Below are 23,226 nucleotides of genomic sequence, written 5' to 3' on the forward strand. Positions count from 1 at the left end.
CTTTTTAAATTTTCGACATTAGGTCGTTAATTAATCAATTAGGTACCAATTTTTAGGCGTTACGAGAGTGCTAATCTTTCCTCGTGCATAACCGACCCCCGAGCTTATTTTCTCAAATTTTGTAGACCAAATTCATTATTTTAATAAATCAAAATATTTTATTAAAATGATTAATCTCAGGTGACCTGATCACACCTCAAAAAAAAATTGGTGGCGACTCCATTTTCGTTTTAAAAATTACCCCGTTTTTCAAAATAAAAATAGTTTCGACAGAGTCAAGATTAGGAACAAATCTTTCTTATATCTGGAAGAGCGTTTGGGCGGCGAAAGGATGGATCAAATTAGGCATGTGTTGGAGGGTGGGAATGGGAATTAGAATATTGACCTGGAATGATGTCTGGGTGAAAAACTTCGAGAACTACAAGCTTCAAAGAAATGTAATGGGTCAAAATTTAAGATTGGTGCTACTATAAGAATCTACAAATTTGGTGCCTAATCTCTACCAAATTTCATCCAAGCAAGTGTACAAGAAACTATGGCAGACAGAGCTACCGAAAAAATAAAAACTACATTCTGGACAGTTTACAAAAACTTCATTCCTACTTACAACAATCTACAAAAAAGAAGATTGAGGAGCTCGGCAGCATGTCCTAGATGCTCTAATGGAGAAGAGTACCTAGAACATGTTTTTCGTGATTGTCAAGCTGTCAAGTAAATATGGAGCATGTTAAATGTCAAATGGCCTACAAACAATTCAAATGAGTGTTATAGACAGTGGATGGATTGGTTGTTCATAGAATATTCTACAAATATATGCAGGATAACAATATGTGCAATTTGGGCGATCTGGGAGACAGAAACAAACAGGTGCATGAAAGAAAATATCGATAGAATACAGAAAAGGTGCATTTTATCAGATCATTCTTACAGGAACTTGAAGAGGTAAAAGTTCGTCACCTGTCAGACGTACCCAACCAGAGAGATGCGGCCACCAGAAACGTCTTTTGTGAAGATAAACTTCGATGCATCTTTTCTAGGTTGTTCGTACAAATCCTGTTCGAGGTTGGTGGGGCGAGAGTTAGAAGGAAAAAAATTTGGGAATGAGAATGATAATAAACAATCATGTACCAACCTCTTTTGCGGCAGAAGCGATTAGGTGCCTTCAAGGAATCCAAATGGGTCTGGATCTAGGATTTCGGAAAGTGGTGGTTGAAGAGGATAGTATCAATGTGATAAAGAAACTGCAAAACCAAAAGGAAGACATGTCTATGATTAGAGATTACATAGAAGATGCGAGAATAGAAAGTCGAGATTTTGAGGAATGCATGTTCAGATATGTTGGAAGAAATGCTAATGAAACTGCCAATTGACTAGCAAAAGAAGGTATAAGTAGAGGAGAAACCACTTATTTGATGGAGAGAATGCCCACGTCTGTGATGGAAGCGGCAAAGGAAGACAACCAATGATCTGAGATGATGGAACAACTGGGAAATGGCAACCGTCGAGGGAATTTGGGGATGGGTTCAGGGGAGATGGAAATGTTTTCTTAAAGAGAATGTTTTATTCCATTAAAAAGCTGTTGATTTTATCTCTTTTGCTTTGGGTAGGTAGGTGCTGTTTTCTAGGCGGGTCTTTGTGCATTTTACTAGGCTTGGAAGTTGAGTTTTTAATTTTCTATTGTTGTATTTCTCTTCTTTTAAAGCAATGATAATGACTCGACCTTTTTTCAAAAAAAAAATTGATATGTATCTTTGTTTTCTTTTTCTTTTTTTTTTTAAATATTTACAATTTTCTAATATTTTACTATAGGACACTTATTAACCTTTAATTTTAATTGTAGAGTCTAAAAATTTAATTAGCGATGTATCAAATATTTTTCGTTAAAGTATATATGTTAAGCTTGAAATTTAATATTCAAAACCGAACTTGATCTATTTTTAAGTTTTATGATATATTATTTTTCTAGTTTATTCTATATATAATGTAATTTATATATATATGAAAATTAAATATATTCATTACAATAAGACAGGTCAATAGTGATGTGCCGAGAACTCTAAAAAGACGTGAAATGGCACCGCTATAGAGTTTAACGATGTGAGTGGCGATGCATCCGCATGTGTCGCCACTGGGTATGTCTTCTTAGGGTTGGCAATGCAAAAACTTACGTGTCTCCATAAGTTAGTCAGTGGAGATGCATCCATTGTGCCTCTACCTCTAGTTAGTGGAGACGCATGTGCGCAACACTATAGCTCAGTCTGTAAAGACGCATTGTCTTCGTATTGATAGCATTGTTAGAGAAGACGCATTATTCGTGTCTTTACATCTAGTTAGCGAAGACATAGATGTGCGTTTCTATAGTTCAATCTGTAGAGACATGTCATTTTCGCCTCTATAACCTTTTTAGAGGAGACACATTCTTTGTGTCTCTACCTCTAGTTAGTGGAGACACAGTGCGCCTCTATAGCACAGTTTGTAGTGAGACGTGGTTTGCATTTCTATTGCCTCTGGTACAATGTTCAGTGGAGCTTGAGTCCATATTACTAATCAATTATTAATAATACAAATAAATCACTAAAAAATATAATAACCAGATAACTAAATTAACTTGATATATCAAGTTTCCAAATGTAGCTTGCTTACAAGTCGAGCACCAAAATCTAACATTACATGTCCACAAAATGCCAATCATAGCAACAAAAGGAACAAAAAGAAAGTAGGTGATTTTTTTGTGGCTCCATTCCAACTCAAGCATATCCAAAATTATTAGGAAGTTCATGTTGTCTTCACCAACCTATAGTAGTCGTCAAGTGTCACATCTTATCTCCACAATTTGTTCCAATATCACCGAGCATTACATCAAAGGATCATCATATGAGAGAAAATCTGTTATCAATTGGCTATAATCACATTGAATGTCAAAAACTGCATGAATTAATATGTAAAAATAAAATAGTACTTACTTCCATTAATTCGTTGCATGGAATCAAATATTGAATTGATCTTTGTGTCTCGAGCTCGAACTTCAGCTTGAAGATCAACATATCTCTCGTCATTTTCAATCCGCATATCTTCAAATTTGCGTTTTAACTCATCATTCTTAGCTCGTACTACAACTAATTCCTTTGCATGCTTTCCTACAATTCATTAATCACTTGGTCTCTTGATGCTTCCCTGTCGTTTCTTTGTTTTGTGAGTTCTGCAAAATTATTGGGGTTACGCCAAGGTCGCATCTTCTTGTCCTTCCATGCAAGTTAGGACCCATCAAAATTTCTTAACTTCATTTTCGAGGGTTGTCCTCTCCTCCTACATCATGGGTTCCCTTCTTTCTAAAACAACTTTCTCTAGTTCAGTCAATGCCTCTTGCTATCAAGCAATATAAACCAACATATTATATCAAATTATTATATGGTCGTAAAAAAGAAGCATAGTTCAGACAATGCAATGTGTCTAGGTCACTTGTACATACATAGAGTTTCTCGACATGCTTATTTATGAATGTGCCATCATCCTTTCAATGTTGATAGTGAAAATGTTCAAGTCAAGAAAGTTCTCTATGCTTTCCTTCCTCCTAGCGAATCATTACCAAAACAACAATGCATAAATATAAGTTTATCATAAAGAAATAGAGAATTACTGATTAAGAAGTAAGAAAGACTTACACATATCCAGTTTCATTCTGCAAAAGTCACTGGCCTCGTAGTATGAACAAATTTTAGATGGGCACGTGATGATGCTCCAATCTTTGACAATCTCTGTCAACATTCAAATTAGGAAATAATGTGTATATATATGTATATATGCGTAAGTACACAAATATGCATTTAATGTACAAACATGTCGCTAACCAGGTAGTGAACATCTCAACAACATTCAGGATACGATCCTCCTGATCCTTCCTACGCCCTTTTCTTATCATTTGGTATTAGATTTGGGCATTTTAGGAGTTCTTTGTGTTCTTATAAACTGATTTCCAACAAACAACCTCAAAACAAATTTTTTTCTTTTTACCCAAAAAAATTTTTGGAAAAAAATATTTTTCAGTGGGTAATTGTTTTCCAAACGATATGAAATTTTACATATTGATTCTTGAAACTTTCTTAGAATATAAAAACTATTTCCCACAAAAAAGTGATCGAAAAAGTGCAAAAACAAAAAAAATACAAAAAATAAAAACAAAAATAAAAAATATATTTTGTGGGTTAAATTTTGTGCCAAAATTTTTCAGATCAGATCTACATTGTTTGAGGAGACTTCAATTTAAATTTCGTGATTTTTGAAAATTGGGAACACATCAAACGAAAAAATTCAATTTGCTTTACATTGTTTCGGGTTTTCAGTTGGGTAGATTATTTTCTTTGATTCTAGAATTAAGGTTTTTTTTTGTTTTGGTTTTAGCTTTTCTTATTCTATTACGCATTCTAAAACATTTTTGCTTCTTGTGTTAATAAGTACAGAAACAATTGCCTCTCCATTCTCCGCACAATTTACTTCCTTTGGAGTCTATTTATTCTTTGGCTTCTTAGAACCTTAGGTCAGCTTTGTTAGAGAGTGATCCCACATCTTTTTGAATATTATTGAGTTTGATTCCTCTTTAAAAGTTACAAGTGAGAAAATCTTAACTTCTTTTCTTTTCCTCTTAGAGTTGTTTATTTTTATTGCGAGTGTATAACAGTGGGGTTTAATTTTCTTTGATCAATTTTCTTTTTTTAGTGTTTTTTTTATTTCAGCCTCTAATAATGGTACGTACACGTAGTAAGGACGAGGAACATGATCCATCCATGGTTACCATGGACCAATTTACAACACTGTTCGAAGAACTTCAGAAAGATTTCAAAGAAGTGCAAGAGCGTTTGGAAAATAAGTTCGACACATTGCAAGCTCAAGTCCTTCATAACGAGGCGGTTTAACAAAATTTTAGCCAAACTTTGGCTCCAATGGAAACTAAGAATGATAAACCTTGGACAAAGCATAAGTGTCATATTTGTAAAAAAAAAACTCCGCATGGACATGTTGTTTCCAATGTCGTTCAACCTTCTATTGTTCAGGACTTATCAAGAAAGACATTGGTACAAAAAGCATAGCATCTTCTACGAGCTTAAACGACTTATGACAGAACAAAGAGAACGAGCTAACTATGTATATATATATATGTATAATGAGTACTCTGAAGTCCATTAACAATAGCTCTTATTATAGAATGACCAATATACAAAAACATATATTTCAATTACAATATACCCTTCTACACATAATTAAAATATGAACATAAAGCATGTCAGCTTCCATCATAGATCATATGTATAAGAATCATCATCCTCATTATTTGTAATTGTTGTTGACATTGATTCATATAGGTCTTTTGGCTTGGTCAATATTGCATGAAACCATCCATTGCTTTTCCTATCTTCAATACAAAAAACTTGTTGCTTGAGAAGGAAATATGAAAGGCTCATCCTTTAGCAACACTCCTGTATAGATCAACTTGGAAAATTTCAACAAAGTGAATCCATTCTCATCTTATGTGAGACCCTTTGAAGAATGTACATCAACCCAATCACATTCCATGTGAGTTACCTTAAAACTTCAATAGTAATCCAAATCAAACATGCGAGTTACAACCCCATAGTAACTTCGGCCATTTGCTACAACCATGATGCCGCTATTTTGAGTAGTACAAAATTTGCCACATTTATTCATGTGGAACTGGAACCCATTAACAATGTATCTATTGAAATACTCCATTTTTTCATTAAGGCCACAGGTAAGAGCAATTACTTCTGAAAGTGCATTATCATTCACCAACTGTGGAACCTACAGAACATCAATGGAAAATAAAAGACATTTTACTAAATTTTGTATTAATATGATTAATCTATACTAAATGCATTATATTTTAAGATAAGAACTTACCAAGTCTAATAACCAACATGCGTACTTGGATGCCTTCCCTAAGAAAACATAATACCATCAAGTTCTTGTAAAATATCAAAGCCATGAGGGGAGATAGGAGCATGACAGTGCTCTGCCATTCCATCAAAATCATATTTTAATGCCTGAATGGATGATCTAAGGGAAGCCATCGACGATGACCAATGTAGCAAAAATTCCTCTCCTTATGTAGCCATCAAAAATCGATTGACTTTGCATATACTAGACATGCGACACACCCTTTAGTACTCCAGCCTAACAGGTTTGCATATGCTTAAAAATCATTGAGGGTCCACATGAGACAAGCACGTAAAATGAATATCTCATTCTTAGATACATCAGATGCACTTACACCATCCCAAAGTTGTTCCGATTCGTTAATTAATGGTTGCAAGTATATGTCAAGTTCATTATCGAGACCTTTTTCACCTGGTATTATCATCAATAACATGAGTGATGAAGCCTTCATGCACATCCATGGTTCCATGTACTATGTGTGGTGCTCATTTTTTGAAAAAGATTGAAACCGTCACTTGCTAATCCTAAACAAACATTACGAGGGTCAAAGGCAAAATCTGAAAACCTCTCATCAAAAGCTTTGCAAACTTCAACATCAGTGGGATATCGGAGAAGCCCATCTTTGACACGAGAATGGTCATGCAGTTTTGGATGACTTGAATAATCTTTTCAGTCTCAGGATTAAAGGAAAGTACCTGAGGACTTTTGGAGGCTTTTGACGTGAAAGGGTTGTTGTTGCTTCACTAGCTAAATCTTCAATTCTTTTAGCTGCACTTGTAACCCATTTCAAAAGCCCACATTTTCGACATGATGTAGCATTTGCATCCAGACCCCAATATTAATGTACAGTTATTTGGATATACATGAATCTTGATATAACCAAGATCAAGCTTCTTAAGAGTTTTCTTTGATTCATAATATGTTATAGGGAGTGAAGTGTGAAAAACATCATTTAATAAATCCAGTAATTTGGTAATTGATTTTGCTGACCACCCATTCAAGTCCTTTATATGAAAGAGTCGCAAGAGGAATGATATGTTAAAGTATTTTTTACAACCGAGATAAAGAGGTGCCTCACGATCATCCATAAGATTGTTAACTTCATCGGTGGTTCGTCCAACATCCTCAGAAGGAAGCGAAGTGGAATCAACATGACCCCCACCATTAACATGATCACCGTCACTATAGTCAGTTCTGTCATGTACTGGAACATTTAATCCAACAGCCTCCCTTATCAAGTCCCTAGTTCATAAATCAACATCAGTATCATTCCAAAATTCTCGTATGACTTGCCATATTGGGGAATTCAGTGGCAAAATTGATGTGGAAGTTTTTCCATGAAAAATCCATCTCTTATACCCCTTCGCAAAACCATATAGACGAAGATGATCATGTACAGCTTCGGGACGGGGGAGAACTTTATTAGAGCACTTCTTGCACGGACAATATATGTTCTGGTTGTTTGTGCAGTTATTAGTAGCATATTGAACTAAGTTATTCCATTCATGTAAACCATGCTGAATCTGGGAGCATCAACCCAAGTTTTGTCCAATGTCTACATCATAAACAATACAATGGCTTACCCATTTCAACAAATATATATATATATATAAGGTGCATGTTTAGTAACAAAGTTATTTATTATTTGCATATGTACAGATGAAATATTTATATCACAAATTCATTCATGCAATGGATATTTGGGATTATATACATAAAAGTAAACAAAAAAAAAACACCATTAAACTTGATATAAGTGAATTTGAAATCATATGGATGGATAAATTTTCAAGATAGTGAAGGTGTACATACCATTGTCTCTACTCCAAGATCGTGAATTCCTAAGGAAGCGAAAATTAGGGACAATGAGAGATTGGCGTTGGAAGAAATAAAGCAAGATTCAAGAGACCTATGAAGAAAGCAATAACAGAACACTTCGGTGTTTAAGTTGTGCAAAATAATTTAGAGACCTACAGAGATGATGATTGATGTCTTTACAATCAACAGCTTAAGTGACACGAGATAGCGTCTCCATAGGTAATCCAGAGAGATGCAGCCTAGTGCCTCCATTGGTTAGTTCCAAGGAGACGCAACAGAAGCGTCTCCTTATGTTGCGTCTCCTTAAGTTAGGCCTAAGGAGACGTGCCGCGGTGATATCTCTTCAGTGCCTACCTAAAGAGATGCTACTTATGTGTATCTCTACATATTGATGCGAGTAAATTTAAGAAGATGCAATCCCGACACGTCTCAAGTCATCTGTCACCTTTGTCATGTTTTGTTGTAGTGATTATACTATAATGTAAATATTAAAATATATATTAAGTTATGTGTGTTCAAATATAATAAAAATTTATATAATCTTAGTAAAAAATATATAATCACTAAATATTAAATAAAATTTTATATTTTAAAAAATAAAATAAATAAAATTGGTAAACCTAAATAAGCTTGGATTAGTCATTTGTGAATATGGGAGCTTACACATAATTCAAAGGACATTTTTTTAACCTATAGACATGGTTTTTGGAATTGAACTAATGGTCAAATTGATCAACCCAATAATTTTCAGTCTGATCATTTGACTGTCAATCTAGTTTTCAATTAAAGAAATTATTAAAATTTTATAAAAATTAAATAAAAATATTATAAAATTATATAATTTGGTTCAATCAATTTAATTACTAGCTCAACCAAAATGAGTTCAAAACAGGTTCGCAGCCCAACTGATTCAAACATTTTGTCTGCATGTTGGTTTAGTACAGTTCAACAACTATGCTGATAAAATGAGTGTATTTATTTAAATTTTCTTTAAATAAATTGTTTTATGACAAGTTTTTTTAGGGTAAATTATATTTAAAGTCATTAAATTATTAGTAAGTTTACGTTTTGGTCACTAAATTTTAAAAAGTTATAAAATGGTCATCAACTATTTGAAAGTTTTTATTTAAGTCACTGGGCTATTAGAACTATTGATGTATGACCTTCTATGTTCGCACCATCTGTACTAATAAAAAACTCTCATTTTCCTTCTCTTTTACCGTTCAGTTTTTTTCATGAAACAACTTTGAACGTCACAAATCTGTAAATTAAAATCCAAATAGTTTTTTTTCTTCGATCTCTGGCACCAAATGTCAAATTGACTTAGATCTAAAGTATATATGTCAATAACAAATTAATTTGACTAAATTTTGAAAGTTGAAGGCTGAAGTAGTAAAATAAAATATTAATGTTAAAATAATGAATTTTTTAATGCAGTTGATATCATAACTACAATTTTAAATATTTTAAATATATTTTTCCTTCAAAAGAAATTATGAGTAAAAATCAGCATGGTATAATAAAAAGAAACATAACTCTCTCTCAAATTATAGTAATTTTATTTCATTTTAGCTTTTAGCTCTATCAGTCCGGTGTGAATAATAATGCTGACAAAATATCATGCGGTGAGCAATGACATAGATACCAACTTTTGAGTTATATATACGTTTATATGTTAAACATGTATATGTGTATATGATTCAAAGACAACACGTGGTTTCACAATCTTAGTTCAAAATTTGTGTTACAATTTATGAGTCACAGCTCAAGCTGCCACTATAGTCTATAGATAGATGTATGCATAAATATTGCATATATATAAATGCTTGAGTGGATAAAGCAAAGTGGTATTAGCAGATAAAATGTCGGGAAACGGTGGTGCATTGGAGGAAGCAAAGGTTCCATTGATCGATGATTTAGCATCAACAGAAAAAGATTATGAGAATGGACCCCTTAGGGAAAGGGTATGGATTGAATCAAAGAAACTATGGAGGATAGTCGGCCCTGCAATCTTCAACCGCCTCGCCTCTTATTCCATACTGGTTATCACTCAAGCCTTCGCCGGCCACCTTGGTGACCTTGAGCTTGCTGCCATTTCCATCGCAAATAATGTCATCGTCGGCTTCAACTTTGGCCTTTTGGTACATACATATATGTATTTACTTCCATTGCAATTTATTATGGATCTCAAGTCACGTACATCACTATAATACAAATCCATTTAGGTCTATCAAGTGAAACTTGAGGCTTGGATTCAGCTTTAAAATGTTTAATTCTCCGATATGATTTTTTTTTTCTTTTTTAATTTTAGTTGGGGATGGCGAGTGCACTTGAAACCCTATGTGGGCAAGCCTTTGGAGCAAAGAAATACTACATGTTGGGAATCTACATGCAACGTTCATGGATCATTCTCTCCATGTGTTGTGTTTTGCTATTGCCTTTATATCTCTTTGCTTCACCCGTATTGAAACTATTGGGACAGCCTAATGATGTTGCTGAGCTATCGGGGATGGTTGCTATTTGGATGATTCCACTTCATTTCAGCTTTGCATTACAGTTCCCACTCCAAAGATTCTTGCAGTGTCAGCTGAAAAACATGGTGACGGCTTGGGTCTCATTGGTGGCTCTTGTGGTCCATGGGATCGTGAGCTGGGTGTTAGTGTATAGGTTTCGAGTGGGTGTGGTTGGGACGGTGGTTAGCATGAATTTTTCGTGGTGGGTTTTGGTTTTCGGCCACTTGGGTTACACTGTTTGTGGCGGCTGTCCTTCAACTTGGACCGGTTTCTCCATGGAAGCTTTCTCTGGTCTTTGGGGATTCATCAAACTCTCTGCAGCTTCTGGGGTCATGCTTTGGTACTTCATTCTTCTATGCTTTGCAAATAAGTAAAATTAATAAGCAAAGGGCACAAAGCCAATTGAATTCAATAATTTCCTTTGGAGTAAATTGATATTGTTTATCATAACATCACTTTTAATGAAATCTACAGCTTGGAAAACTGGTACTATAGAATACTAATATTGATGACTGGAAATCTGGAAAACGCCAAGATAGCCGTCGATGCTTTGTCCATCTGGTAACTTTTTTCATGTCATTTGGTATACTTACAGAACACCTTATTAACATACGTAGCTTCAGTTAATTAAAGTGTTTATTGGTTTATTTTGGCATAGCATGACAATTAATGGATGGGAGATGATGATTCCTCTCGCGTTCTTTGCTGGTACCGGGTATCTTCTTTTATACATTTACTTTTCTATTTTTACTTTTATATATTTTTATCTTCAGATTTTTAAATTATATACTTTTTACACCAAAAATGTTATTTTTATTCACCACAATCTTCCAAAAATAGATTATTTTATGGTTTTTAAATGATTCTGATTAAAATATTTTCCCCTTATTTTTTTGTTTGGCCTAGTTGGTGTGTAAATTTTAAAAAAGAATTAGACCCAAGCCCCCTCAACCCATCCAAATAACTCGTATCATTACTTAAAATTTAATAATATATAAAAAATATATTATTTTACAATCACATTCAAAATAAAAATATTTAAAATTGTTTAATTTAAATTTGGTTCGGGTCGCCCTCGTAAGAGGGCAAAAGCTTTTCACCCAATCTTGTCAAGTTGAGCTTGATCCATGGATAAGTCTAAATATAAATATACTTGCTACAAAACATTATAATAGCATTTTCTTTAGACAGACAAAATTTATGACTCAATCCCGCCAAGTTGAGCTGGGTTGGTCACTTGATCCATGAATAAGTCTAAATACAAATATATTTGCAACAAAACATTATAAATTTATAATAGCATTTTCTCTAGATGAAATTTATTTTATAATAAGATATTATTTTATAATAATATCATCATATTTGAACTTAATAATAAATAATAAATAATGTTTAATTAAAATTAATTTAAATCATTTAATAAACTTAATTTAAATTATATGTTTTAAATATATAAGAGTGAGTAATAACACATTAAAGGTGGAGTAGAAGAATGAAGTTAAACATTATTAATGCTTAAACAAATACATATATTTAAATAATTGAAATATTCATATTTTATGATATAAAATATTTTTATAAATATTTATAAATTTTAATATATTTATTATTAGAATATTAATATAAATATTTAATAATATATTAATAATATTACTCAAAATTTAAAATTATTGTTGTTATAATTTATTATTAAAATAAATTTGTAATATCAAATAATTCATTAAAACAATTAATTATATTAATAATTTATTATGTTGTTAAATATAAATAATTAATATTGAACGTTGTATAAAAATAATATTGAGCATTATATAAAATATTTTAAAATTTACAGTGAAAAAATATTATTATGACAATATTGTGTTTGATTTAATTTAATTTTTATATAAAAGTAAAATTATTTACAAAAAGTTGTGTTTTCAAAAATGACTTGCTCTTTTGAAAAGGTAAAATCAATTTACAAGATTTTTCGTTAATTTATAAGTTATCTTGTTGATCAAATTATTTTTCATAAAAGAATTTCCTAAATCATTCATGAAAGAAACAGATTCTAAGATTTATCCCAATTGAATTTGTATACTTTCTTTTTTGGGGAACAGATTTTGAGATTGAATTTCAGTATATGAAATTTGTTGTATTTGATACAAAAAGGACAAGAGTGGTGTTATAATCTGCCAATGACAACAGCGGTTCATTGAATTTGAAAATGATAAACAAGAAAAGGACAAAGATTTGCCTTTCTGAAGGCTTAAAGTTCTGATAAACTACAAAACTGGTTGATTTAGATTTTAGAATGATGAACAACATTAGATTTGGATGGATGCAGTGTGAGAGTGGCAAATGAGCTTGGAGCAGGGAATGGGAAAGGAGCCAAGTTTGCAACAACAGTTTCAGTGGTGACATCAATTCTAATAGGCATCTTCTTCTGGTTGCTAATTATGATATTGCATGATAAATTTGCTCTCATATTTTCTACAAGTGACCCTGTCTTGAAAGCAGTCACCAACCTCTCTTTTCTCTTAGCCTTCACTGTTCTGCTCAACAGTGTTCAGCCTATTCTATCCGGTATTCATTTCTTATTCATCATATGTTCTACGATCACCTTGGATGGATTGGGCTGTCAAAACCTTATTTTCTATTTTTGGTAATTTTGGTGGTGTAGGGGTGGCTGTTGGATGTGGATGGCAATCCTACGTGGCTTACATAAATTTGGGTTGCTATTATCTCATTGGGGTTCCACTTGGATTTTTTATGGGGTGGGGTTTCCACCTAGGAGTCATGGTAAGTTAAAATATGTAACTGTCCGTTATTAAAAAATCATTTGTCTTGCAAAAATTATTTATTTTTATAGAGATTTGAATCTTTGATTTTTTTTATTAGAGATAATATTGTTTTAGTATAATATTTAATACATCATCATCGAATTAAATAGAAAATATGAAAGGGTTGCAAATAAATACTAATAATTTTATTTAGATATAATTATTGTAAATAAATATCTAAGGTCTTGGGCTTAGAGATTTAGTATTTATTTAAATCCGAGTAAATCTTATGAATAAACAAGATTGAATTATGAGGGGTGTTGGAGTCCAATTATTTTAAAACTAATTGTTGAGATCTCAACTCGTCTGTAAGTAGAGTTAAATGAAATAATCTCACCTTTGTTTCTTAGTATAAGATGATTGTTATAAATATTTAGGTATTTATTTTCATGGACAGGGAATTTGGGGTGGGATGATATTTGGAGGAACAGCAATTCAAACTCTGATATTGGCGCTTATTACCTTACGATGTGATTGGCAGAAGGAGGTAATTAAGACCTTTCTCTTGTCTTATTGGTGTTCATCTCTCTCCAAATGCCAATCTTTAGTTTATTGGGGATTTCAGGCTGAGAAAGCAAACCTGCTCCTCCAGAAGTGGTCTGACAGAAAGGCATCTTTGGAACACGTTTGATATCTCTGATTTTACATTTTGCAAAAAATTGGGAAGACAGGGACTCATTTCAAATGATATTATCATATGGTAATATTAATGAAGTATTAAATATGAATGGCAAAATAAACATATAAATACTTTTCAAAAATATCCTATTAATTCTTCTATAATTATATCATTCTTCATCCTTTTCTTTTCTAGATTTTATGGTCGGGTCGTCTATCGATTTAGTGTATTGTATATTTGTCAATTCCGGTAAAATATTCAAACTTAAAATTTTGATGGTCATAAATGAGTAGGTTTGAGGCCACACCATTATTTTTCACCTTTTTTAAAAAATGTATATGTATTTCATTTTAATATTTATACTTTTGAAATTTAGGATAAGATTTACTCGTTCTTATGGTTGTGAAAATGCCTCTCTCATGCTGTGAAATAAATTTTAAATAAAAATTTATTGTTTTCTATTTTGTTTATTCATCTTTCTTTAAAAAGAGCAGTATAGACTATTACATAGTAATTAGTTTAAGAGCAGATAAATTGTAGTGCATTTAGAGTAAAATTAGGGGTTTGGGACCAATAACAAACACATATGCTCATTCCTTTTGTTGCTTTTGCTAAGTAATCATTTAGCTCATTGCATTCTCTATCCAAACAATTTGTTTCTAACAAAATATCTAGACATCTAAACTTCCAAGCCTAGTCAACACCATTCAAAATGACCCAAGGTTCTACCTCATACGCACTACACATCCCGATGTTTCTAGCAAATCCCAAACTAGCTACATCTCGGATCATACCTCCTGCCATACCTATCCCATAATCCAAGTTTTGGCCACCATCAACATTTATTTTTCATTTTACTACTAGTGGCGGAGATTAAGAAAGTTGCAACCATCTTCTCCAATTCTTTATGGAATCTTACCTCTGATTCAGTTGACTGGCATATACAATCTCATCTTTATATCTCATGCAACAATAAATGAGAGTCCTTCATTATCCACATAGTTAGATTTAAAAATGCAATCATTTCTTTTCTTCCACAAAGACTAGCAAGTGATATAAAAGAAAATGTCCCACTCTCTCATATTACTCGAGAAGAACCAAAGTTTGGTCAGGTTAAGAGCAAGCCAATCCTCAATGTTTAAATTATAAAATCCTGCTAAGCTATCTTTGTTGACCAAATTGCTCCAGCAGTGGACCGCGAGCGAGCATTTCCTCGGTATATGGTTGATGTCTTTAACACTAGCACCGCATAATGACAATTCTGATCCAAATTTAAGCGTCTCTTAACGCTTTCATCATTAGTTAGTAATTTTTCCTTACCAATCGGCCATAAGAACATCTGAACTCGTTGTGGGAATCGGGATTTCCATAGAATTCCATCGTGGACTTAAACAATATTCCATTTGATTCATGGCTACATGTTCTAATTTTTAAAGTAAACCAACGTCTCTTGTCCCATTTCCAACCGAGCCAATCCATAATCTCTTCACCACAAGGAGGACGAATAGTTGCAAGCTTAATCAAGCACTGGGACGAAAGTAAAGAAGCAAACCAATTTCATGCCCACTGTCCATTCTCAGTCGCCATATCTCGAACTAGAACGTGAGAACTATTGAAAAAATTACATTTTATGGGAACTTTGAGTCATATTCTCAATAGGTAAAGGTGGAGAGTTGAATCATAAAATTATGGTTTCATATTCTACTCCATGAGACCTTTACAACGATATATCATATGCTCAAAATGGTTGAGTATGAATGATAAATTGATACTCAAAGTAAGCTACTTGGAAATATTTGTTGAGGAAAAGTAAAGGCTTAGATCTCACATTGGTTAAATACCAAGTGTGGAATGTGTTTATATATGGGAACCTTCTTAAAAGGTGATTGAATGACTAAGCTTGAAACCTTGCCTCGCACGCTCGACGGGCTGGGGGTGCATTTGCACGACGTGGGTGATGCAAAATGTTCGGACTGGTTGAGCCCAAAGTGGGCACAAAATTATTTTTCCTCAGCAGACAGAATTTGTTTATGTAAGGACATTTATCTTATTTATTTGATTTCAATCATTTTTTAATCAAATTGATTTATTGGCTCATTAGTGGCAGATTTTGTGGAAATTTCCAAAATTCTAACATTCTCAATTCCTATAAAAGGATATGAATTCTGTAAAATTTTACACTCTCATTTTCTCTCATATCGAATTTTTATTGCTCTCAAAACTCTTCTTTTCCTCTCCGTATTTTTCAAACGTTCCGGTGATAGAAAAATGCATTGTTTGTTCGTTGATCGCTACAGAGGTGCTACTGCTTTGATTATTGTGTTGTTGTATCTTAGGAGACATTCGACCAACGTTTCTCCAAGTACCGTAGGAGCGGCTGAATTTGTCTTAAGAGATTGTGTTAAACAGACCTCAATGTTTAGTAAATCTCTATTCTTATTTTCGATTTCAACTTTTGTTATGGTTTATTTATTGATTTACGTATTTGACAACTTAAATATAAATTATTCTATTTATATTTTACATTATATATAATATATGGGTTTATTTATATTTAATTATTTTGTACGCTAACGTGTTTTGTCCAACAATCTTAAGACAAAACAATCTTCCCCATGTAAATTTTGGACTTACACAACTAAGATCCAACAGACCTCCTCGAAAAATAAAATCTTAGAAATGAACAATTTTATCTTTACTAATTTAAATTTTTTAAAATTTTAAAAGAACTAAAGGATTAATTTTACATCTTAGAGGGTGCCAGTGCCCTCCAACCCCTAGATAAGCCGGCACTGCTCAACTTTCTCGTTGCATGCATGGGGTTTTTGAAGAAGAAGCCAACGAATGGCTTTCATGATTGGGGCTGACCCAGTACCAACAAATTGCTTTCATGACTAGGCTGGCCCACTACGACTTTATTATCCTCAATAATTGTCACTTTATGATTTGATTCTGGTAAAGTATGTGCACAAGTAGTAATAGGTTTAAATGCAGGTGGGACTGGGGCCCAATTTCCTTATTTTCTCCTTCATCCACCTGCATACGTCGGCCTTCCTTGCTTAAAAATTCTGGTTTCATGGACGGCCCACCAATTGCATATGTCTCTGTTTTTAAAATTATTTATTAATTACACATTGAAGTATTATAAAATAAATATTTGATTTCTTTGGTAAAATAAATAAAATTTACTACTATTATAATTAAAATAATATTTAACTCATTTATTTTATGTAATCATCATTTGAATGGTTGTAATGAAAAAGAAAAAGAAAATGTTAAGGTTGGTATTAGAATGAAAGGAAACAGGAATCAGAACTTGAGGCGTGTGAACATGTTATTATATCTATGGGAGAGAAAATAGGAAGTGGAGTGAAGTAAGTTTTCAAGATAAATCTCTTGGACTGCAAAAATACTATTGAGGGGAATCCATCGATTTGGCGCAAATTTATCCTCTCAACTCTGTTTGTTCAAAAGTAATGTGGAATTCTTTTAAAATACGCTTCAATTCCAACCAAAGTTAATTAAATATTTAAAAAGCAATGTAATTTATCATTTAACTTAGCTTTTTATCAATGATGTTTTAATTTAAAGGCAAGGTTAAAACTTTAGTAACTATAAACTTTCATGTTCAAAGTAAATTATGCTCATACGTGGATTTAAAGATAATAAAATAAATTAATTAAGGTGAAGTTATCTTTTTTTACATATATAACTTTTAAAATTTTAAAGAAGGATAATGTTTAAAATATATATCAAAAATATTAGATTAGGTGATAGATAGCGAATTGTCTACCTACAAGTGTTAGATGCAATGCTAAAATATATTGTATTTAATTAATCTCAAATTTTATTAATTTTGATTTAACCTTAAAATTTAAAATGAATAAAAGTAGATATTATTGGGAAAATAAAAAAAGGGAGAGTTGTTTGATAAGGATAAGAGGGTGGGTCATGATAAATGATAATGGAAACAAACCTAACTCATCATGTGCTTCCTTTTTATGCCTTCAATTTTGGGCATAATTAACTGTAAGAAAGGAACATCACTTATTCATTACAATTTCCTACCTTTTCTATCTTATGCTTTACATGAGGGAAAATATTATTATGTACCCTTATCATTCACTTTCACTTTCACTAATTAATTTTATAATTATTTATTTTATCCCTTTATTATAATTTAATTCAACTTTTTTTAACCATTAACGTTAAATTTTTAAACATTGACAGTTCGCTTGACGATTTACATGTACTTTATGCTGACTTTTTTGCATTTATATGAATTATTATTTTATTATTTTATTTGTTAACATGACATATAAAGCGAATAGTGTAAATGTCGATTATGAAGTACATGTTGATTGCCACATCAACGCCATTAAAAACAATGTTTTATGAAGAAATTATGTTAAAAAAGAGGTATGGCTTTCTTCTCTTTTTTTTGAAATATTAATGACTAACTTTAACTCAAAAAAAAGTCGAAATGATAAAAGATATAAAAGTTGAGAATTAAATTTAATATTATGTATACCAACACACAAATCTAATTTCATTTCTATCTTTTATATTGATTTTCCTTTTCAAAGAATCGGATAAATTTATTGAAAAAAGATGTCTATTATAAAGAACTGAAAAGAACAAAAGCTAAATAGGGCATTGAAGACTCATACATTACCATTGCAATTGCAATTGCAAATAGGGCATTCAAGATCAAAATTATTACATTAATTCAAGCCTTAAATAGATTTTTACAGGCTATATTTTACAACCCCAATCACCCACGTCACTCCATCGACGCATATGCTGGAAAAGAAAAGTCATTGAAACTCAGAAACCTTCCTGAAGAGAACTTCACTGAATTACCGCTATGCTTCATCACAACTCGCTCCCCAAACCGAGCCGACTCACTCACCTTGTTCCTCCTTCCCATCATCAACAATCTCCCTTCATCTTCTTTATACGCCTTACTGTTCCCAATTTGATCCTTTACCTCATTTATTGAACCCCAAACCGACTCAATCATCACTTTCTTCCTCTGCGAAAGTGCTGACAATCTCTCCTTACATTCCTCCAGACTTCTCAAAACACACACCAACTCAACCGAGTCAACAAAGCCCAAACAATCGAGTCTCTCCTTGAACTCACTGACCCGAATTGAAACCTCGTTGATTGATGATAAGTAGTCCTCTCCCACCAACCCCAGGACCGCATCTACCAATACGTTGCCATTAGAATTCAAAGAATCTGGCTTTTTGGCAATCTGTTCGATCAAATTCCCCAAAGAGTTTATTTCTTTAAGCAAGTCGGTGTTTATAAGGGATGATACTTTGTCTTCTTCTGTATCTTTATCTACACTGCTTGAAGTTGAACATAGAAAGAACCCCAAAATCCTTGAAGTTGACAACAGGTTTTCAAGGTATAAAGCATACCTGCAAATTTCGTTTACAGTTGTTATAATTTTGATATTAAAATTACATATTTTTACACAATTAAACCAAAACAAAAAAAAAAAAAAGTAGAAACATACCATCTAACCCAAGAAGAAAGTTCCCATGTTAACGGCGTCGTATCGTCTCTGAAATTCGATAGTTTAAGGTAGTTACGGCCACCGGTGGAAGGGTAAACAGAAAGCTGATCTTGAAGAATAAAGCTGCCACGTTTAACGATGTGATGAACAGTGATGAGACATTTGATGGCAACGGCGGCATCGCGGGTGGTTTGAAGGCGGTCCATGATGGCGTCGACGGCGGTGGAGGCGGTGGCACGTGAGCAGTGACCGAAGGAAAGAAGAGTGGCCAAGTGTGTGGGATCGGGTGGGGAGAAGGGGTCATGGGTGGTGGCTCTGAGTAAGGCCAGGTGGAGAGATAAGGTTCTGGGATTGGAAATCAAAGCAGCTTTGCTTTGAGAGGCTTTGTCTTTGATGATTCCGATCAAATCTCTGAAAACTTTTACGCGCCCCATTGAAGAACAGAGGAGCAAGAAACGTGAACGTAAATTTATTACTTTTTCTTTAAAAGGAAAAGCCCGTATGGGGATATTTTTAATGTTAAATTATTTGCTTTACTTGTCTAACTTCTCCTATATAGGAGGTTGTCCAAGTTGAAATCTGATCATTGTTTTACGTTGGAGTGTGACATTTTTTATTCAAATTAATTCTTGAAAATTTTAAAATTTATGTCTTTTTCTAATATAATATTTAAAATTATTTATAATATAAAAAGAAAACCTTTCTGACTTTTGCAAACATGTTGGGCCAAATCCTATATTATAGAAAACTATGGAATAACTTATTCAAGTTTAGACTTTATTAAAATATATGTCTATATTCTGTATGCGTTGTTATTTATCTATACATTTCTAACTAAAAAAAGTGTTAGTTTATGATTAACGTCATTAATTAGCTATTAATTTCTAGTGAGGTTATGAGTTCAAAGTTTATTTTAGTAACTTGTTAAATTTCTTTAAAATAAAGTATTAATTTTATGGTAAGGTTGAAATATTAAAATTTTTAATTTTATTTTATATAAATCACCTAGATTCTTGGTTAATTTTGAATTTTTTGTGTGGACCTTGTCTAGTTATATTCTTGTTATTAGTGATCATGTTTTTGAATAGTTAATCCTAGTGATAATTATTTGAATGTGTATTTTTTTGATATAATGTCTAGAATTAGCTATAGCCACTCCCCAACCCTTAAATAGAAAGATAATGCGCTTTAGCGCACTCGAACCCGTGCCCTCCTGCACTGGCAACAATGTCGATGCCAATCGAACTCAGACTCAATCGAATAATATGTATTATTTGTACTTTATAAATATGATTGCACTTGTAACTTAAAAAATTCCCAAAATAATATATAATTATATGGGGAAATAGGGTGTGCATAATGGGACATGGGAACTTGTTCCCCCTGATTCAACATAAAATCTTGTAGGGTGTAAATGGATTTTCAGAATTAAACATTTACCTGATGGCTCAATTGATAGGTACAAAGCGCGACTAGTTGCTAAGGGGTTCCATTAACATCCTAGTGTTGATTATCATGACACATTCAGTCTAGTTGTCAAAACTACCACTGTTCGCTTAGTTCTCAATCTTGCTGTTAGTCGAGGATGGTCTCTTCATCAACTTGATATCAACAATGCCTTTCTACAAGGTCATCTCTCTGAAGATGTCTTCATGGCACAATGTTAGATACTATGTAAAATGTATATGAACAAAAAGATAAACTATAGTGGAATTCTTTAATCAATGTTTCCTTATCTCTTGAATGAACATATTAATGAAGTTTATATACTCATATGAGAATAACTGCTCCTAACCAACTACTTAACAGATTTTATAACAGACTAACAATCTTAACAATCTTTATACTATTATCTAACATTCATCCAGCTTCTCAAGGGGTAGGACCCGAAGTAAACTTCGAAAACGAGTAAACAAAGAGACAGATAATGGTTTAGTAAGAATATCAGCAATTTGATCATAGGCTGGCACTTCACCAACAACGAGAGACCCATTAGCCACATTTTCACAGACAAAAAACAAGTCAAGTTCAACATGTTTGAATTTGGAGTGTAAGACTGGATTAGCTGTAACAGAGACCGCATTTGAATTATCACACCAAACTGTAGGAGGATCAGCAGAATTGATTTGTAACTCTGTTAACAGAAAAACAAACCACGCAATATCACTAGAAGCTGCAGCTAGACTTCTATACTCAATCTCTGCCGTGGACTGAGACACAACTTGTTGTTTCTTAGAACACCACGAAACAGGTGTATGACCAAAGTAGACACAAAACCCTGTAGTAGACCGGCGATCATCAAAATCAAGACCCCAGTTGGCATCAGCATAACCAACCAAAGATAGTCTGTTGGATCGTCGAAAAACCAGCCCATGAGTGATAGTACCATATAGATATCTCAAGATACATTTTAAGGCTATCAAATGAACCGTAGTAGGGGCATGCATGAATTAACAGACACGATTTACAACATAGGCAATATTTGGTCGAGTTAGCACCACATACTGAAGAGCGCCAACTAGACTTCTATATTTAGAATGATCAACAAGCCGATCACCGTCATCTTTAGACAAAGTCAATGAATTAACCATTGGCGTATGAACACTCTTTGTATTAGCCAGAGAACTCCTGTCAAGAATGTCTCGAATGTATTTGCGCTAGCATAAATAAAGACTACCAGTGAATGACCTATTAACCTCAATCCCTAAAAAATAATAAAGTTCACCCATATCCTTTAAAGAGAACTTGTTATGTAGTTGCTGAAAAAAATAGTTTATTTCATCAGTTGAACTACCAGTAATAACAATATCATCCACATAGACCAAGATATAAACAATTGATGTGGTTGAAACTTTAACAAATAAGGAGGCATCAGTTTTAGATAAGACAAAACCAGTAGAGATAATAAATTGTTTCAATGTTTCAAACCAGGCACGGGGAGCTTGCCGTAATCCGTACAAAGCTTTCGTTAGACGACACACCAATGGCTCACCATTTGGTCCATATTGAACATATCTTAGAGGTTGTTGCATGAACACTTCATCAATCAGGTCTCTATTTAAAAAGGTATTATTTACATCGACTTGACGAAGTTTCCAACCATTAGACACAACAACAGATAAAATGGTTCGGATAGTAGCAAGTGTGACCACTCGGCTAAACGTTTCTCTGAAGTCACATCTAGGAACCTGAAAACATCCCTTTGCTACCAACCGTGCTTTCCGACGAATAATCGACCCATCAGGATTCTTCTTGATTTTGAAAAGCCATTTACACCCAATTACTTTCCGACCAGGAGGTAGAGAAATCAGCTCCCAGGTAGAGTTGGCCATTAAAGCATCAAATTCAGCTTGAGCTGCTAATTTCCACTCCGTATGAGCAAGAGCTTCCTCAACAGATCGAGGCTCAAAATCTACAACATCGACTGAAAAAGCTTTAGGCTTAAAAATTCTTGCCTTAGACTGAGTAACCATAGCATGAGTATTTCCTCCAGGAAGAGAAGAGATAATTGGAGACACACTGGGTTGACCAATCGGACTAGCTTCTGTAGATAAACTGGAAAGACAATGCTCCCTTATATTATTCCCACATTCAGCCAATAAATCAACTGAGACAGACTCACTAGGATGACACATATTTGGTAACTCAACAGATCGGTCAGAATTACAACTTGGATTATGAGGCAGAGGTATAGCTGGTGATAGGATAGTGATGCTGCTGTGTTCTATAGTAGACTGAACATAAGAGGTCCGAACAACAGGAACATATGTGGAAGAACGAGAAGATGACTAAACAGTGGCCAGGACAGATAAATGAAACAAAAATCGACGCTCATCAAACACAACATGACGAGAAACAACAGCCTTATCTTCTAGTGTGAGACAATGATAGCCCTTATACTGAGAGTTATACCCCCAAAACGTACATGGCTGTGAGTGAAAATCCAATTTGTGTGACACAAAAGGACGTAAATACGGA

The 23,226-nt window shown here is 33.3% G+C and overlaps 2 protein-coding genes and 1 long non-coding RNA gene across 5 annotated transcripts; 1 reads left to right on the forward strand and 2 right to left on the reverse strand.

Moving 5' to 3' along the window:
• Nucleotides 1-426: 426 nt before the first annotated feature.
• On the reverse strand, nucleotides 427-1,634 carry LOC105778570 (uncharacterized). 3 transcript variants are annotated; one of them, XR_001128789.2, is made up of 4 exons: nucleotides 1,403-1,634; nucleotides 1,133-1,241; nucleotides 958-1,053; nucleotides 427-743 (listed from the first exon to the last, which is right to left on the reverse strand). It is a non-coding gene; the product is annotated as an uncharacterized LOC105778570 (long non-coding RNA). The 3 variants fall into 3 exon arrangements; XR_001128788.2 differs by having other exon boundaries at nucleotides 427-704; nucleotides 1,403-1,633; XR_001128787.2 differs by having other exon boundaries at nucleotides 427-1,053; nucleotides 1,403-1,628.
• A 7,972-nt stretch (nucleotides 1,635-9,606) lies between these two features.
• LOC105775095 (protein DETOXIFICATION 27) lies at nucleotides 9,607-13,888 on the forward strand. Its single transcript, XM_012597633.2, has 8 exons — nucleotides 9,607-9,908; nucleotides 10,079-10,620; nucleotides 10,755-10,841; nucleotides 10,939-10,995; nucleotides 12,607-12,845; nucleotides 12,943-13,061; nucleotides 13,500-13,589; nucleotides 13,668-13,888. Exons 1-8 carry the CDS (start codon nucleotides 9,630-9,632, stop codon nucleotides 13,731-13,733), a joined length of 1,479 nt encoding a protein of 492 aa, XP_012453087.1. The 5' UTR covers nucleotides 9,607-9,629; the 3' UTR covers nucleotides 13,734-13,888.
• A 4,437-nt stretch (nucleotides 13,889-18,325) lies between these two features.
• Nucleotides 18,326-19,778, reverse strand: LOC105777334 (putative clathrin assembly protein At4g40080). The gene is made up of 2 exons (XM_012600557.2): nucleotides 19,249-19,778; nucleotides 18,326-19,150 (listed from the first exon to the last, which is right to left on the reverse strand). The coding sequence occupies exons 1-2, from the start codon at nucleotides 19,680-19,682 to the stop codon at nucleotides 18,505-18,507; spliced, it is 1,080 nt and encodes a 359-aa protein (XP_012456011.1). The 5' UTR covers nucleotides 19,683-19,778; the 3' UTR covers nucleotides 18,326-18,504.
• Between the last annotated feature and the right edge of the window lie 3,448 nt (nucleotides 19,779-23,226).

This window comes from Gossypium raimondii, chromosome 10 (genome assembly GCF_025698545.1).
Source record: "Gossypium raimondii isolate GPD5lz chromosome 10, ASM2569854v1, whole genome shotgun sequence".
NCBI classification, from domain to species: domain Eukaryota; kingdom Viridiplantae; phylum Streptophyta; class Magnoliopsida; order Malvales; family Malvaceae; genus Gossypium; species Gossypium raimondii.